The 17,337-nt window shown below is 38.2% G+C and overlaps 1 protein-coding gene across 2 annotated transcripts in view; it reads left to right on the top strand.

Annotated features, from left to right (window-relative positions):
• LOC133630847 (5'-AMP-activated protein kinase subunit gamma-2-like) overlaps positions 1-16,892 on the top strand; it is a 48,557-nt gene extending 31,665 nt beyond the window's left edge. For both annotated transcript variants that reach the window (XM_062022647.1, XM_062022648.1), the window contains 10 exons: positions 3,764-3,845; positions 4,365-4,423; positions 4,500-4,545; positions 6,671-6,725; positions 6,798-6,924; positions 7,130-7,295; positions 7,373-7,410; positions 7,485-7,631; positions 12,151-12,244; positions 16,171-16,892. In XM_062022647.1, coding sequence (XP_061878631.1) covers positions 3,764-3,845; positions 4,365-4,423; positions 4,500-4,545; positions 6,671-6,725; positions 6,798-6,924; positions 7,130-7,295; positions 7,373-7,410; positions 7,485-7,631; positions 12,151-12,244; positions 16,171-16,202 — 846 coding nt within the window. In that variant the 3' untranslated portion in view covers positions 16,203-16,892. The remainder of the gene's footprint in view (positions 1-3,763; positions 3,846-4,364; positions 4,424-4,499; positions 4,546-6,670; positions 6,726-6,797; positions 6,925-7,129; positions 7,296-7,372; positions 7,411-7,484; positions 7,632-12,150; positions 12,245-16,170) is intronic.
• Positions 16,893-17,337: the final 445 nt, after the last annotated feature.

Raw genomic sequence — 17,337 nt, forward strand, 5'->3', positions numbered from 1 at the left:
AACCTCACTAATGTCTGATTGAGTGCAAAAACGTTATGACAGACCGCCTTAAAAAACGTAATGGAATTTTTTTTTTTTTTACTGAATGACACACCCAGAATAGAATGTACATGGAAATAAAGAATGTGGGATTTACAATATTAACTATGAACGATAAAACACTGAATATTGACAATTAATGAACATCACACCCCCTCTCGATCGACATATTTTACAATCGAGAAAAACGCAACAAAAATGCAACAAACACAGTGAAATATGAAAGCGAAGGGTAAAAAAAACCCTCCACCTACAATCTGATATATCTGATAAATCATTAAGCTTTAGAACTTGGTTGTAAAAAATCTCCTTCTGCGTCTGTCCCTGACACCCACATGTCAGGCTGGCCGCTCTGGAAACACTCTGTGGAAACATTCCCCACCCACACTGCTTGGTGCCTCGTCTGAGCTGCTGTGACTTAGCTATAGTAACTCGTATATAATGCAAAAGCACAGATTCCAACCATTTAAATACTTTGTATAGTTCAAGACTTAGGTCATTTGAAAACATCACTACACATCATAATGGCAGCTACAGTTTCCATCTTAAATTAAAAAAAAAATATTTGGAAATGTCCGGCGGGCCAGATTGAAAAGCTTAACTGGCCTCATGCGGCCCCCGTGCCTTAATTTGCCCATTGAAAAGCTTAACTGGCCTCATGCGGCCCCCGTGCCTTAATTTGCCCAGATCTGGGTTAGATGTTTTCATCTTGAGATTTCTATTGTCACACCCCTACTTTTTACTTACACAGGCACATAACACTTTGTACTACGGCCACCGATTTTCAAGCTTCAAGTTAATATTCACTAAAGGGAAAAAAAATAAACTTACTGAGCAGCTCGTGGCTGATGACTGAATTTGCCATGAAAGCATCATAAAGCTGTTAAACAGTAATCCTGCCAGGGCTTTGAAGTGTTTATCTTTAACCATTAAATCCACAGAGGCAAGGGTTACAAACTCTTATCTGAAAGAAGAGAAGGAAATACTATAGCCAGATTAAAGAGATTCCAGAGTGGGTTTTCATCTCGAACAGCTTCCCTTTTCCGGAATTGTACTCTTGAGAAAGGGGCTACACAAAGAAGGAATGAGGCCATTTACTGGTCAATAGAACAACATCTTTGACATTGCTCTAGTCTTCAACTATCGACTGTGTGTGCATTATGAGAGGGAGATGCAGGGGAAATGTCATGATTAAAAGCCCGAGAAATATATTCAATTTAAAATGTCTAAATTGTATCGTGTAACTCACATTTTGGTATATTATACTTGCATTGAAATCTAAAGAGGGCTAATTAACTCTGAGCTGCATTTCTGTTTAAGCAACACAGTTCATGTTAATTTACCATGAATGCTGTAAACGATATCTAAGTTCAAATAACTTCAGTCTCATATAGTCGTTGGGAAACAATTGTAATACCAGCTGTGGCTGTAGGTGACCTCTTGAGGATTTTAATAACTCCAAAAGATGGCAGTATTTTGAAGTATTATAAGCAGTTTTATCTACTCACGCATCTGCTTTAAAATGTCGATCACACTACTCGGCTGTTGCTGTGAAACTTGCTGTACTGTTTACATTAAACTTGTCAGTGGTATGAATGCTGGCTGAGCAGTTTGGTTTTTGTTGCTACTTTGTTTTGTAATGTATATTTGTATGTCTGTATATTTAAATGTTAACGATTTGAACATTTCATATTACAGTTGTGACCAAAAGTATCACGGGTATCATCATCGCGATATTGTTGAATATGTTCAAAAAGTACTTATAACACACACTTACAATCTTTTAACCAAGTTTTATTTTTAATAACTAGACACAGTTAGAAAACCACTATTTTGCATGGTTTGTGTTTCTTATGCTTTACTGATAGTGTTTGCCTTAGTATTTTATATTTTTAAATTTTATTGTTTTAAATATTGCTTTGTACATTAGCACTTTAAGCTCTATTTAAAATAAAAGTGCGTAACAAATAAAATCTATTATATGTTTACTATTTCTGGCCGGCACTGTGTCCTACACTGTTTAGCTGTTAAACGTCTATTTTCTTAGGAGTATAAATTAGAACGATCATTCTACTCCAGGAAAGCTCAGTTTGTAGATTCAATGTGCACAATTAAATATCTTAGTTCCTCAGGCAGCAATGTGTTTGTATACATTTAGATTGGGGTATGTTGTTTAATGGAGAAATATGTTAATGTTTATTGTTTTCATGTTACCATTTAAGCTAATGAGCTGGCACCAGTCAGTCCGTAACCAGTGATGGGCAGTAACAAGCTGCATGTATCTAAGCTACGTAGCTTAACTATGTTTTACGAGTAGCTTTTCCAGTAGCTTAGCTACTTTTAGACCCATGTAGCTAGATGGCTTACATCAAAGCTCAAAGCTACAAAGAGAGAAAATGGACTGTGAATCTAGGCCAAAAAGAAAATATGGAGAAAAAACAATGACTTGGATGAATGAGAACATCTGTACGTACAGACAAAATCCATGATGATTGGTTGGTGTTCGTATGATGAGTCACAATTGGTTAAGGTTAGGGTTAAACATTATGGACTGGCCAATCAGAGGCAAGATAATGTAGGTCATCAAAACTAGTAAGAAAATAACAACAGTCATGCACTCAGGTTACATGATGACGAGGGAGTCTGAGACAAAGGGACGCTTCAAGCTGACAACTAAAAAAAAATATATATATATACATTTTTCAAGAAAAATACTTGAAAATGGCAGAGGAATTCTCTCCCGCAGATTAGATTTTTCCTTAAGTGATGAGGACGACGTGCAAGAAAGCCACAATGCGTGTCCTTGGCCATATTTAGACAAATGTATGTGTTTAGAGAAAGCAATACCCAAAACCGTAGTTTTTAGTTGTTTACTCAATGAACCAAAATCATATCTGCTCTCTTTATCGAAGATGTCCAACACACATTTAAGAAAACACATTAAGGTGAATTGAGTTCATGAGAATTTTTACTGCACATAACCATTACAAAATGTTCCCATACTACACAAGTCTTTGTTTTTTTTGTCGAGATATAGAGAGATGCGGTTTTTTTTACTGTGGGTAGAGAAAATGAATAACATTATATGGGTGGGCCAAAGAAAAGACAAACGAAATAAATGCATACAGTGGGATGTGGGCACCCCTAGAGGTAGTTTTAGGGTGTCCACAGCTAAATGACAGATAGTTAATAGTAATGGACCCTTATTGGGTCCATTTGTACACTCTGTTACATTAACATTGATATTATACATGTGGGCCCATAGATAGAAATGCCGTTAAATGTAGCTTTGATGTAGCAAGCTACTTTTGCTGTGTAGCTTGTAGTGTAGCTTGCTACAATTCTCTTGGGATAGCTTCCCCTGTAGCTTAGCTACATTTAATAGAGAGTAACTTGTAGCTTGTCTTACTACATTTACCAAGTAGCTTGCCCATCACTGTCTGTAAGTTTATTAAAGTGTAGTTATTATTCTGTTTTTGAAACATTATTTCAAACTGTAAGGCTAACCTTTGGGAGCTGTACTGCGGTTATCATTATTACCATTTATCCTTACATCCCAAAAATAAGACCATGTAGTCAAAGCGCTACCTTTCCTTTGCCCTTTTTAATGTAATCCTGAAGTTACTGGTACATACAAAAAGTTTTACATTTAAGAACTTTTGTATTCAAATTGTTAGGACAAAATGATTGATTAAAAAATTCATTTATATTTTCCGACTGACAGGTCAAGAAGGCATTTTTTGCCCTGGTTGCCAATGGCGTACGAGCTGCTCCACTGTGGGACACAGAGAAGCAAAGTTTTGTGGGTAAGAATCCCCTCCTCTTTAGTTAAGTTAAAAAGGATGTTTATCCTACTATTTTATCTCCTTCAGCTTTGTCATTTGTAGCTTTCTTAGTTTCGCCATTAGCCAGACCGTTTTACCATGTAATCATAGCGAAGAACGTCATTGCAGCCACTGTTGAAAGAACACAATGGAAACTTTGTATTATCCCCTGGTCATGGTGAATGGAGCATGATTTCTTGAAGGTTATTAAAACTGCCATGAACTATTTAACCCACAGAGTTTCCTTTGTATTGAGAGGTAGTGTCCAGACGCTTTTATTGTTCCGCAAAAAAAAAAACATCCCTCATTGTCAAAAGCAAGTCAATTAGTTTTTGTCATGCACTCTTTCTCCTTCTTTCCTGGGTTGAGTTTACTGCTTGTGATAAATAATGGATGTAAAGTCATTGCAGGGATAAAGCAGAAGGAGTGAGATGGGCTTTTTCAAACACGCCCTCTTAAAAGGCTCCTCACAAATACATCACATGTTTTTTTTTCTCACAGGGATGCTGACAATCACAGACTTCATCATAATCCTTCACAGATACTACAAGTCGCCAATGGTAGGGTCCGTAACCTCCGGTCCACTTCCTGGATTGCTGTCAGTCAACTGAAGTCTGTTACATGGTGTGGTTTCAGGTACAAATATATGAGCTGGAAGAACATAAGCTGGAGACGTGGAGAGGTGAGCCAGTCTTGCTAACATACAAGGTGTGTCAGACGAAGTTCCAGGGGCATTGTCCAAAACACATGTTTCATATCAAACTACCAAGTTTTCCCCTTCGAAATACAGTAACCACTCTGGAGTCTATAGAGTCCTTCTCTGCCACAACTTCACGCCTCCTGGAAAGATTCTTCTGGGATCCTTTGCAGCCATCTTAAAGTTGCCCGCATCTTTAAAACAGGTCCACACAGAGCTAGGTTGAGTGAGTTGAGATGTTGCTCTAGCACGCCATGGTGAGCAGCCACGGTGTCATGATGAAGCAGCTGCGAGTTGTCCTACAACAACTTTCACCTCTTCTCGTGCACTGAACAAAGCAAACAATGCTGGATCTCTTTGTAGATGTGCTGGGTGATGGTCTAGCCCTGTGGCAAGAACTTGCAGTGGACGATGCCCCTCACATCAAAAAATTAGCTCAGCATCAACGGTCCTGGAACTTTTCTGACACACCTTGTACTGTAAATGCTCTAATTATAGCCAGTTTGTTTGTTTACATAAACTGCAAAAAAGGCAGGTCTTAATTGCAAGCAGGCGATAGCAGTGGTAACTCTGTTTTTGTTCTGTAATCTGTTCCAAAAGGTCAGATTGAAACTGAATTAGATAAAAAAGAAGGCAAAGCCATGCAAACACCACCAAGTTCTTTAGACTTATACAAATGTTATTGATCCACAAGGGAAATTGTTCCACACAGTAGCTCAGTTACAAAGGCTGGAAAGGATAATGCACACAATGCACAAAAAGAGGGCGAAAACAAAAGGTATAAAGTAGACTGAAAATGTACCATAGTAGCAATATAACATATACGTAATATTTACATATTATATATACAGTATATAAAAGATACTGATATATTATTATATTATATTTTTATATAATATATACAATATATAAAAAATCCCAGTTACCATGTACAATATTACAGTATATGTAACAGCTGCAGCAAGAAAAGGGCAGCATAAAATAAAGAGTAGATCCAGCAGTAAATATGCATTATAAACAAAGAGAGGTAGCTAACATAGAAGCGGTTCAGGTAATAGACAAATATCTATTGCTGTATGGCGAGTGATTATACAGCTTTTTTGGTAGTGTTTCTCACCTTCTTTAACGAGGTGCTGGCACTCACAACTTTTTTGGGCCCCATCTTGGGTTATTTAGCAGCTGTAGACGGTACATGAAAACCGGTGCAAGGTTTTTGTCATATTTTTGTAGAGAAAACTAACTATTACCAAAAGTTAGGGCGTACAAAAAACTGAGGTACCATTGTATTTATAACCATTTTGTATTCAATAATGACATGGAGTGCACAAGAAAGTCCAAGGGAAAAAATACTTCTTTTTGACCAATTTCACATTCATTAACAAGTATAATGCACAACCCTGCAACAAAACCAATGTTGCAATGGCAGTAAGGAGCAAACTACTCAGTCAGTAATAATACTGCAGAATAATTCACTGTAAACAGTATGGCAAAGTGTAACATCTATGAGTTTCACACCAACAACTGAGTATCAATCAATGTTTATTTATATAGCCCTAAATCACAAGTGTCTCAAAGGGCTGCACAAGCCACAACGACATCCTCGGTACAGAGCCCACATACGGGCAAGGAAAAACTCACCCCAGTGGGACGTCGATGTGAATTACTATGAGAAACCTTGGAGAGGACCGCATATGTGGGTAACCCCCCCCCACTCCCCTCTAGGGGAGACCGAAAGCAATGGATGTCGAGTGGGTCTGACATAATATTGTGTATAAAACTCATGCAGGGTTAGATGAAGCTGCTGGGTACTGATCATGCATCATACTTGAATATAGTTACTGCCATCTTGTGGAGCTGATAGGAAAATGCATCAATAGGTTGCCGACAGACAGCTACGGTATTAATGCCAATGTTTGACCCCTGTGGTTATTTGCTTTTGTAGACCACGCACCCAGCGACTATTGAGGAGTACACAATATGTACACTATTTACTTGTAATATAATAAGTACAAACATCAGTATTGATTTACAATGTTTATTTGTAAGCAGAGAGAACAGTTGTACGTAAGAAAAGCTTTGACCGCTCTAAACCTCTATTTTCTCTGTACAGAGGTTTATCTTCAAGCAACTTTCAAGCCTCTCGTCAACATATCGCCTGATGCAAGGTGCGCTGTGATTGAATGCTTCATTTTATGTTGCCACAATGTCATTGTTATTGTCTTGGCTGTGTGTTGCAGCCTCTTTGATGCAGTCTACACGCTCATCAAAAACAAAATTCACCGCCTGCCTGTCATAGACCCAGTCACAGGGAACGCACTTTATATTCTCACGCACAAGAGGATCCTCAAGTTCCTCCAGCTTTTTGTGAGTCTAACACAATCACTAAGTTTATGATGGCACGATGAGATACACTATATAATGGCAAAAGTATTGGAACGCACTGTAGTAAAATATGAGTGAGATTTGTCTGGATACTCTTGGCCATATATTTTATATTATCCATCCTTTACAACTGTTTGTCTGCTACCACCTGGTGGCTGATGTGTTTCTCTTTCCTCTTTTTTTCCAGATGTGTGAGATGCCAAAGCCGGCCTTCATGAAGCAGACCCTCGGGGAGTTGGGCATCGGCACATACCAGGACATTGCCTTCATCCACCCCAACACGCCCATCATTAAAGCACTAAATATCTTCGTGGAGAGGAGAGTGTCTGCTTTGCCTGTAGTGGATGAGTCAGGTAAACGGAATATTAAATGACAATGCCATGTGCCAAAAGTGCTGGAGAACTCACTCTGTTCCTGCCCCCACTTAAAGGCAAAGTTGTGGACATCTACTCCAAGTTTGACGTCATCGTAAGCGGAAAAGCATGTGCAGTTTGTCTGAGAGACCAAGCTCTCGTTTTAACAAGGCACTGTTTTGTGTGCAGAACCTGGCAGCTGAAAAGACGTACAACAACCTGGACATTACGGTGACGCAGGCCCTCAAGCATCGTTCACAGTACTTTGAAGGTGTCATGAAGTGCCACAAGATGGAAACAATGGAGACAATTGTGGACAGAATTGTTAAAGCTGAAGTAAGTATTTTTTCGCCACCAGCATATATGTATATATGTGTGTGTATATATAAAATATATATATATAAAAACCCTGTTTCAATATGAGTTGGGAAATTGTGTTAGATGTAAATATAAACGGAATACAATGATTTGCAAATCTTTTTCAACCCATATTCAGTTGAATATGCTACAAAGACAACATATTTCATGTTCAAACTGATAAACTTTGCAAGGCTTGCGAAAACCGTTTATCAACAACACCCAGAAACGCCGTCGGCTTCGCTGGGCCTTAGCTCATCTAAGATGGACTGATACAAAGTGGAAAAGTGTTCTGTGGTCTGACGAGTCCACATTTCAAATTGTTTTTGGAAACTGTGGACGTTGTGTTCGGGTGGCATCCTGACCAGATACCCGAACCACCTCATCTGGCTCCTCTCGTTGTGGAGGAGCAGCGACTTAGCTTTGAGCTCCTCCCGGATGACAGAGCTTCTCACCCTATCTCTAAGGGAGAGCCCCGCCACCCGGCGGAGGAAACTAATTTCGGCCGTTTGTACCCATGATCTTGTCCTTTCGGTCATGACCCAAAGCTCATGACCATAGGTGAGGATGGGAACGTAGATCGACCAGTAAATCGAGAGCTTTGCCTTCCGGCTCAGCGCATTATGAAGCCTAAAATTCCACAACGGAGACCCCCGGACTGTTGAACAACTTAAGCTGTACATCAAGCAAGAATGGGAAAGAATTTCACCTGAGAAGCATAAAAAATGTCTCCTCAGTTCCCAAACGCTTACTGAGTGTTGTTAAAAGGAAAGGCCATGTAACACAGTGGTGAACATGCCCTTTCTACTTTGGCACGTGTTGCAGCCATGAAATTTTAAGTTAATTATTATTTGCAAAAAAAAAAAAGTTTGAGTTTGACATCAAATATCTTGTCTTTGTAGTGCATTCAATTGAATATGGGTTAAAAAGGATTTGCAAATCATTGTATTCCGTTTAAATTTACATCTAACACAATTTCCCAACTCATATGGAAACGGGGTTTGTATATCAGAGAGTACAGGCCAAAACACACCTTTTCACCTAACAAAAAAAGGTGAAGTAACTGAAAACATGTTTTATATTCTAGTTCAGGGGTCGGCAACCTTTACCACTCAAAGAGCCATTTTGGCAAGTTTCACAAATTAAAGAAAATAATGGGAGCCACAAAAAAAAAATTTAAATTTAAAATGAAAAACACCGCATATAAAGCTTAAATTGCTTTGTGCTATGTTAACCAGGGGTCTCAGACGCATGCACTTTAATATGGAAATTTGATGTTAGTGCGGCCCGCGAGATTTGAATGAATGGCGCTTGATAGCGTCATACTTGCCAGCCCTCTCATTATTTCCGGGAGACTCGCGAATATCAGGGCGTGATGGCACTGCTTTTGGCGCCCTCTACAGCCTGCCCAAACAGTGTACCTGCTCGACCACATGTAGAATGCAGCTTCAGCTTGCTCACGTAAGTGACAGCAAGGCGTACTAGGTCAGCAGCCACACAGCTTACACTGACGGTAGCCATACCGTATAAAACAACTTTAACACTGTTACGTTACAAATATGCGCCACACTTTGAACCCACACCAAAAAAGAATGACAAACACATTTCTGGAGAACATCTGCACTGTAACACAACATAAACACAACACAACAAATACCCAGAATCCCATGCAGCACTAACTCTTCCGCTCAACCGACGCACGGAGGGGGGGGGGGGGGGTTTGGTGGTAGCGGGGGTGTATAATCTACACCGGAAGAGTTAGGGATGCATGGGATTCTGGGTATTGGTTGTGTTGTGTTTATGTTGTGTTACGGTGGGATGTTCTCCAGAAATGTGTTTTTCATTCTTTTTTGGTGTGGGTTCACAGTGTGGCGCATATTTGTAACGTAACAGTGTTAAAGTTGTTTTATACGGCTACCGTCAGTGTAAGCTGTGTGGCTGATGACTAAGTATGCTTTACTGTCTCCTACGTGTGCAAGTAAAAGCTACATACAACATGTGGCGGGCTGGCACGCTGTTTGTAAATGCTATAGAGGACAGTTACTGCAGTGCAATTAGGGCATGCCCTTAATTTAGTAATTAGAGTGAAAATAGGATTATATTTGCCCTGGGAGTTATCTAGGAGAGGCACTGAGATCCATAAGTCTCCTGGGAAAATCGGGGGGGTCGGCAAATATGCAGCTGAGCCGCATCAGAGTGGTCAAAGAGCCGCGGGTTGCCGACCCCTGTTCTAGTTTCTTCAAAATAGCCACTATGATTACTTTTTCGCACACTCTTAGCATTCTCTCGATGAGCTTCAAGAGGTAGTCACCTGAAATGGTTTTCACTTCACTGGTGTGCTTGAAGCTCAGCGCGAGAATGCCAAAAGTGCAAAGCAGTAATCAGAGCAAAGGGTAGCTATTTTGAAGAAACTAGAATATAAAACATGTTTTCAGTTATTTCACCTTTTTTTGTTAAGTACATAACTCCACATGTGTTCATTCATAGTTTTGATGCCTTCAGTGACAATCTACAATGTAAATAGTCATGAAATACTGTATATACTGTATACTGTAAGAGGTTTGACTATAGCCACATTATACAGTACACCTTGATTTGTTCCCACTACAAGTGTGTTGGTAAGCCTCTAATAACTGCATGAGCTCTACAGTATGAATAATTTAAATTAAACAATACATGGCTGCACAATTATAAAAATTTTGATTTCGATTATGGCTTCTCACGATTATGAAAATATAATAATAAAAAAACGATTACCGGTAATGGTCCTCACATCGTGCATGCAAATTCCGAAGCTTGTGATGGTGAAACAGATGAGAAGCGAAAGAGTGAAAACTGAGCACGTCCATTAGAAGTTTGGGATGTCACCATGGTTGCTACTTTTTATTTGACACAGCTCTAGTATGCCTAATCAATAATCACTAAACTCAACTATATGGTAGTCAATTGATTTCCGCGTTCACGTAACCACGAATGAAGACACAGAATTGGCCGATGAAACAGAATCTGCTGTTGTGTAAGTGTGTAAGTCGCCTCTTTACTCGTCAAGCTGAGAACAAAAGCACAGCATACTTCCCCCGTTCACAATAATAGCAAGGTGCGCCACATCTGGTCTGACTGCCCTAACAAAATAAATGTTTCTAAAAAGTGTGTTACACAAGCACACATTTACACAGATATGCTTTGACCTGATGTACTGGTCAAAAGATGCATTTCGCTAATAAATGTTTACAATTACATTAACAAACATTTAAATTAATTTGACAAAAAAAACACACTTGGTGGAAAAATAAGCATAAGAAGTGTAAAAAAAATCGGATTTAAAAACAAAACGGAAGAACATTTAAAAAATTATATTGCTATTTAAATGTATTTTTATTGCTGTGACTATTTTAGTTGTTGTGGATTATTTGTTACCAATCTGTTTTTTTAACTATATTTATAGTTGAGTTTTAGTGGTACAATAAATACTCAAGTTTTCAAAAATAATGAATAATTATAATTAATCGTGATTACAATATAAATAATCAATCATTAATTCTTTTTGCTGTAATCGTCCAGCCCTAGTGCTGTTTTCTCACTGCAAAAAAAAGAATCCTCTTCAAATACCCCGACCCGCAACAGCACACACATTGTAATTTGAACAGTGCTTTTGGTTTCTTACTAATCAAGAGTCTCAGCCTAGAGTAAAAAAAAATTGGCTTTTTCCTTTAGAACAAGGGTTCTCAGGTGATCTTAACCTGGGACTCACATTTTCTCTTGTTGATTAAGTCAAACCCCACTTTTTGTACAAGTTAAATAAAATGATGTGGTCCGTTACATGTTCAACGTGCATTTCAGATTGTGTTATTTAGGAAATCTTTATTAAATTATAAAATAACTGCTTGAAATAAGATAAAATTAATGTGTTTTTAGTATATACCGAGTCCTATAAAATTGTGTCATACATATGCTGTATACTAAGATTTATATTGTTTTAATTTGGTTTATTTGACAAAACTGTACATGAGTCGCTGCAGGAGTGAGCCAAAAAGGTATTTTTTTATCTGGACGGATCTTAAAATTGTCACACTAAAACAAGATTAAAAATATGATACAGTGATGTTAATACAATAGAATAGTAAATACTACAACTCTAAATATTGTTAAACTAGTTCACGTATAAAAAAAATAGTAAAATACAGACATTAGGTAAAATTATTCAAACAAATTACACATGGTTTTACAGCTATGCAGCAAGTGCAGAATTGAATAGCTGTAGCTACCATAGGCCCACAACTAGTATATTAATGTGCAGAAACGTAAGTAGGGCACAATTAGTTCCGCTTCCAAATCTATTGCATTATTGATAGGAACCTAGAATAACGTCAACTCATCACCTAAATGTGTTACATTTGCATTTCTACTCTTCAAATAAAAACGCCTTACTTTAGAAATTGAGTAAATAAATTCCCCACTTTCCAACATAATTTGTGTTTATCATCTGTGTTTAATGTAGGTGCATCGGTTGGTGGTGGTGGACGAGCGCTCCAGCATCGAGGGCATCGTTTCCCTGTCGGACATCCTCCAGGCCCTGGTGCTCAGTCCAGCAGGTATCGACGCTCAACATAGCTAACCTCAACAAGTACTCAGTCCTGGACACACACACTCTCCATCCCCACACCGAGCTCTCTCCCGTCCCCGCCCCGTCCCGCCCTCTTACTTTGTCTCAGGTAGGAACAATGACCCTAGTCTGCTCCTCACTGCCGGCTATGTGGAGGCATGATGCTGGATGCTGCAATGTGTGTCCTGTATAGCGTCAGCATGGAGACCTTGCAAACTGACTAAGCAAGAGCTCTATTGATTTTGAAGTGCAATTAATAGGTTAGATCAGGGGTGTCCATACAGAAAAAAAACTGTAGATTGAGGGGGAGGGGGCTTTAATATATTTTATACATAAAAACAATCCAATGCATGTGAATATATAATACTATCGAAACCAAACTTTCACTTAGTGTAATTTCTACTAATTAGTGCAGTCAAATAATATATTTTTATATCAGATTAATCACTCTTTTGAATTTGGATTAAACCTAATTAATCTGCGTAGATACAGGATTAATGCAATAAACTTTGTGATTAATCACATCAGTTAACTTTTATATTTGACAGCCCTACTAATAATATATCTCAATAATGTATTTATTTATTTTTACAATATGCTGAAGGGTCAATAAAAAAACAAGCCGCACTTTGGACAACTCTAAATTAGATGGTCATGGCTTTTATATTAGACTTTGGTGTGTTAACACACTTTAGTAATATTCCAAACATTCATTTGCAAAGGTTCCATTCAGTTGTTCCTCGTTTATCGCATCTAATTGGTTCCAGGACTGACCGTGGTAAACAAATTCCTGCAAAATAGGATTTTAATTTGAGAATAAAACTGTTTTGACCTTCTAAATGTTTTTTAACATAATTACAGCCCTCTAAACAAGTTACACCCATAGTCCTTTAACTCCATATTCAATATGGTAGCCTTTAGTGTGTTCTTCTGTAGATTACAGTATCCACCGGTAGCCCTTAGGAACCTTTAAGCTTTATTGCTATTGCCACCGGCCGGCTTCTGTTACGTTGTGGGTAATTACTAAGTTAAAACTGGGCTTTGATGGGCTAAACCATCGGCGTGTGTTCTGCAAAAATGTGGTCAGCTGTGATAGCTCTGGCGATTTGCTGTGTTGTTAGCATTGTTTCCTTTGGTGTCAATCCACATCGCTCAGATGGCTCACTAATGTCTTGTAGAGTTTTGTTATTGCTGTGGAAGATGACGTGCATCAACAGAGTTCAATCACTTAGCATTGCCCGGACAGCTGATGATCGCTGATAGCACTCTAATTACCGGTAGATCTACGTGGCGTAGTCCTTTCGAGTCCTGTAAGTAAGCCTGGGCACTATGGCCTAAAAAATAAAAATTTTCACAAAAAATTCTATTATGTTTATATTTCTACTTTTTATAGAACCCAGTGAATAAACATAACTGATGACCTAAAACAAGTTTAGCTTATATTTGTTTAAAAACTAGATCAAATAGAAATGACACTGCATCTTACTCTTAGCAAAATTCAAATTTGTATACTTCTCTTTAATACCATATATAAATTGTAGTTTTTATGCAATAATCTTCAAAGAACTAAATTAAGAGCTTCCTCTGGGACTCGGCAATACATCTGTCTTGAATAAAATGCTTCTATAAACAAAAAATGTAGCATTGCACATTGCATGCAAATAGATAAAACTCACAATAAAGTGAGGTGGCGACTTGTCCAGGGTGTACCCCGCCTTCCGCCCATGTGCAGCTGAGATAGGCTCCAGCACGCCCCGTGACCCCGAAAAGGACAAGCGGTAGAAAATGGATGGATGGATGGATGGACAATAAAGATACCAATACTCAATAAATAGTAATAACATTAATAAAGTGCAAACTTAAAACTTGTCTGGAATAAAACAATAAAGGAAAAAAAAACATAGTATTGTACATTGTATGTAAATAAACAAGTAAAACATAGAAATGACTATACAGTTTTAGTAAGTGGTTAAATTAGAACCTTTATTTAACCAGATAAGAAAACCCATTGAGATCAAGATCTCTTTCACAAGGGTGACCTGGCCAAGAGGTCAACAGCACATGTCACAGAGCAGTTTCAAAATAAATACATTAAGACATACATTTTAAAATACATAAGAGAAGTGTAAAACAACAGAGATTTACATCTTTAAAAACACAGGCACTGTGCAAACGTCTCTCGCTGTTTGTCCCTCAGGACAGAACGGAAGGCTCCAAATGGAAGTAGTTCTGTAAGTTTCAGTTTCGTCTGCAATTCATTCCATGCCATAGGGGCAGCAATGCCAAAAGCTCTTTTGCCAAATTCAGTCCGTACATGAGGAACAGTTAAAACATACAAATTGTTACAACGTAATGCGTAAGAGCTGCTTTTTCTTTGTAACAGAGTACACAAGTATGGAGGTATTAAACCTAAAAGAGCCTTATAAATTAAAGTCAGCCAATGTGTGTATCTGCGTGCACTCAATGAAGATAAGCCTGACTTCATATACAGTTGACAATGGTGGGTGAGACTACGACAGCCAGTAACAAATCTTAGTGCTGAATGAAAAACTGTGTCCAAGGACTGGAGGCATTTAAATGCAGGCTTTTCCATGAAATATGCTGGGCTCCAGTTTGGATGTGCAGAGCGACCGCTTTAGTGATCGCTCTGTGCATTGTTCTCCTTTCTCATCATACATTGTACCTTGTGTGAATTATTCCACCACAGTAACATGCTTTTAAACGGGAGTTTGTTGTCGCATAGGGTCAAAAACTGTGCTGGAGAAAGAGGAAAAAAACATTTCATTTTTAAACTGTCTGCAACAAAAATCTCAAATTTATGCATAAAATCGATGTCTTGCCCAGGTCTTTCTGTACGTTTTGTTATGTTATGTTATTGATGATGCAGGAGTTCATTATTGAGTTCATTATTAAGTGTATCAGAAATTGTCGCGATGAAGATAGCGTCGATTAGCCGCCGTGTAGCTAGTGTCACTCTTAACCCGGAAACGGAAGTTTTGTTTGGCGACTATATTGATCATAGTAAATAAGACAAATACGGCAATGTAATATATAAAATACATAAATAAGACTATTTAATGTTTAATTTAGGCCAAAAACATGTAGAAAATGCATGATAAAAATCAGAGATGTAGGGAAGCCTTAATATTTAGAGCCTGATGTGGCGAGGGACAACTGTAGGTTAAAAAAATGGCTAATCAAACTGTAATTCACCAACTTCTCCACTTGGGCGTGTCACTGTGCACTTCAAACATGTCATGTCAATATGTCATTTGGATTCATTCAGAACATTGTGGCCTCTCTTGTGTTCCACTCACCTGTAGTAAGCTATACCTATTAAAGTAATATCCCATTAATTATTTATACGTTTGAGCTGGGTTGCAGATATTTGCTCCCTCTAAAACTTCAATATCAAATAATTTCCTTCATTTAGTTTTATTGTTAACCTGCCCATCATTAAACATTCAATTTAAAATGTGAGCTGAAAGTTCAGAGTGGGTTAATCTATGGAGTAAATTACAGTAACTCAAATCATCTTTCATGTTGAAATGAGGCAAAAGTGTTAATTTTCCTGCACAGAGAGTCCATTGTTACTTGTTTTCCCCAGAGTTTGAACATTTAAATATTATTGTAGGAACAACTTGCACTCTGCTCTGCCATGGTGTTTGGCTTTTAGGAATGAACTGCGCTGCTTCTAATACTTTGCCCCTCTCTCGTAGCTAAATAAGTTACAACATTGTTAAATGAATACCTCTCAAGTGAGCATTTTTGCATTCTCTTGCTTTCATTAGACTGCACATGTGTACCTAATGTAGTGGCCGGTGAGTGGAAAACAAAATGCTGCAGCTAAGATAATCTATTGTTGAATTGTGATTAGTATTTTAGGGTATTTTAGTCTCTCTTATGTTACCTTAGACTGCTGCAAGGAGGAGAACCTGAGCGAGTGAAGAGGAGCTGAAGAGGAGACGGACGGACACCAAAGAGGAGTGTGCACTGAGGACTGCGCTTCTTGAATGTATGAGCTGAACACTAATCAGATATGTTGTACATATACAGTACATAAATACATTATTATGGTCACCTTGCCAGGGAAAGGTGGATCAGACGGGTTCTTTGAAAAAAGGTTTTGAGTTCAGCATTCTCACTGTTTGCAAATACAAAGGTTGCATTGTTTGTATCCTCCTTTTGTTTGGACAGCACAGGTTATAGTGTTATTAAAACACATTTCACTATCTTCAATTCCCTTTTTTTTTTACCCATAGAATATTTGTGACACGAAATGTGTAAAGAAAATTTGGGTGATATTCTTTTCACTGGTCACAGACTCTTCGAATATTTTTTTTTTAAATGAACATTAAAAAACAACATGGCTGCAGCTGAACAAAACTCATCTCCCCGTTTTGACTGTAAATAGGATTATTTTTGTTCCACAAAAAAAGCTTTATTTTTTATGTCACGTGTTCAAAGAGACTGCAGATGTGTGGGGTATTTTTGTAAATATGCTGCTGGATCCACCACATGTACTGTAAATGTGCAAAGCATGACACAACACTTTACAGTGGTATGAATGTTATTTGCTTTTTTGGTTCTTTGTTCTCATTTTTCTGCCTGCAGAAAAATAAAAGACACTGAATGTACTTAAGTTATATTTTTTTAATATTTTTTTTCCTCCCTTTGTGTGTTTGTGCATTTGTATTTCATTTTTTCGGTGAAGGTTGTATCCTTGTACTGTTTTTGCACAGTGGAACCACATTATATGGCCGAAAGTAACGATACACCTCCCCATGCGGAGTAAAAATGAAATGCAATTTCGCCAAATGTGATCACCTGGTACCTGCAGGAAGTGATAATAGAGGGAAGTATATTTTGTCCCCCACCGCGCAGAGCTTCTACTCCTTAAAGAGGGATTATTTTTGTCCACTTGTGAGGTCAGTAATCACTGATTTTGGGCCTCATGGCTCACAAACTCTGTTCTAGTTCTTCCCAAAGGTGTTTAATCGGTTTCTTCCACACCAAACTCACCCAAGCATGCCTTAACGGCCCTTACTTTTTTCACTGGGAACAGAAAAGGGTCGTTTTACC

Source organism: Entelurus aequoreus, linkage group LG16, assembly GCF_033978785.1.
Source record: "Entelurus aequoreus isolate RoL-2023_Sb linkage group LG16, RoL_Eaeq_v1.1, whole genome shotgun sequence".
NCBI classification, from domain to species: Eukaryota; Metazoa; Chordata; class Actinopteri; order Syngnathiformes; family Syngnathidae; genus Entelurus; species Entelurus aequoreus.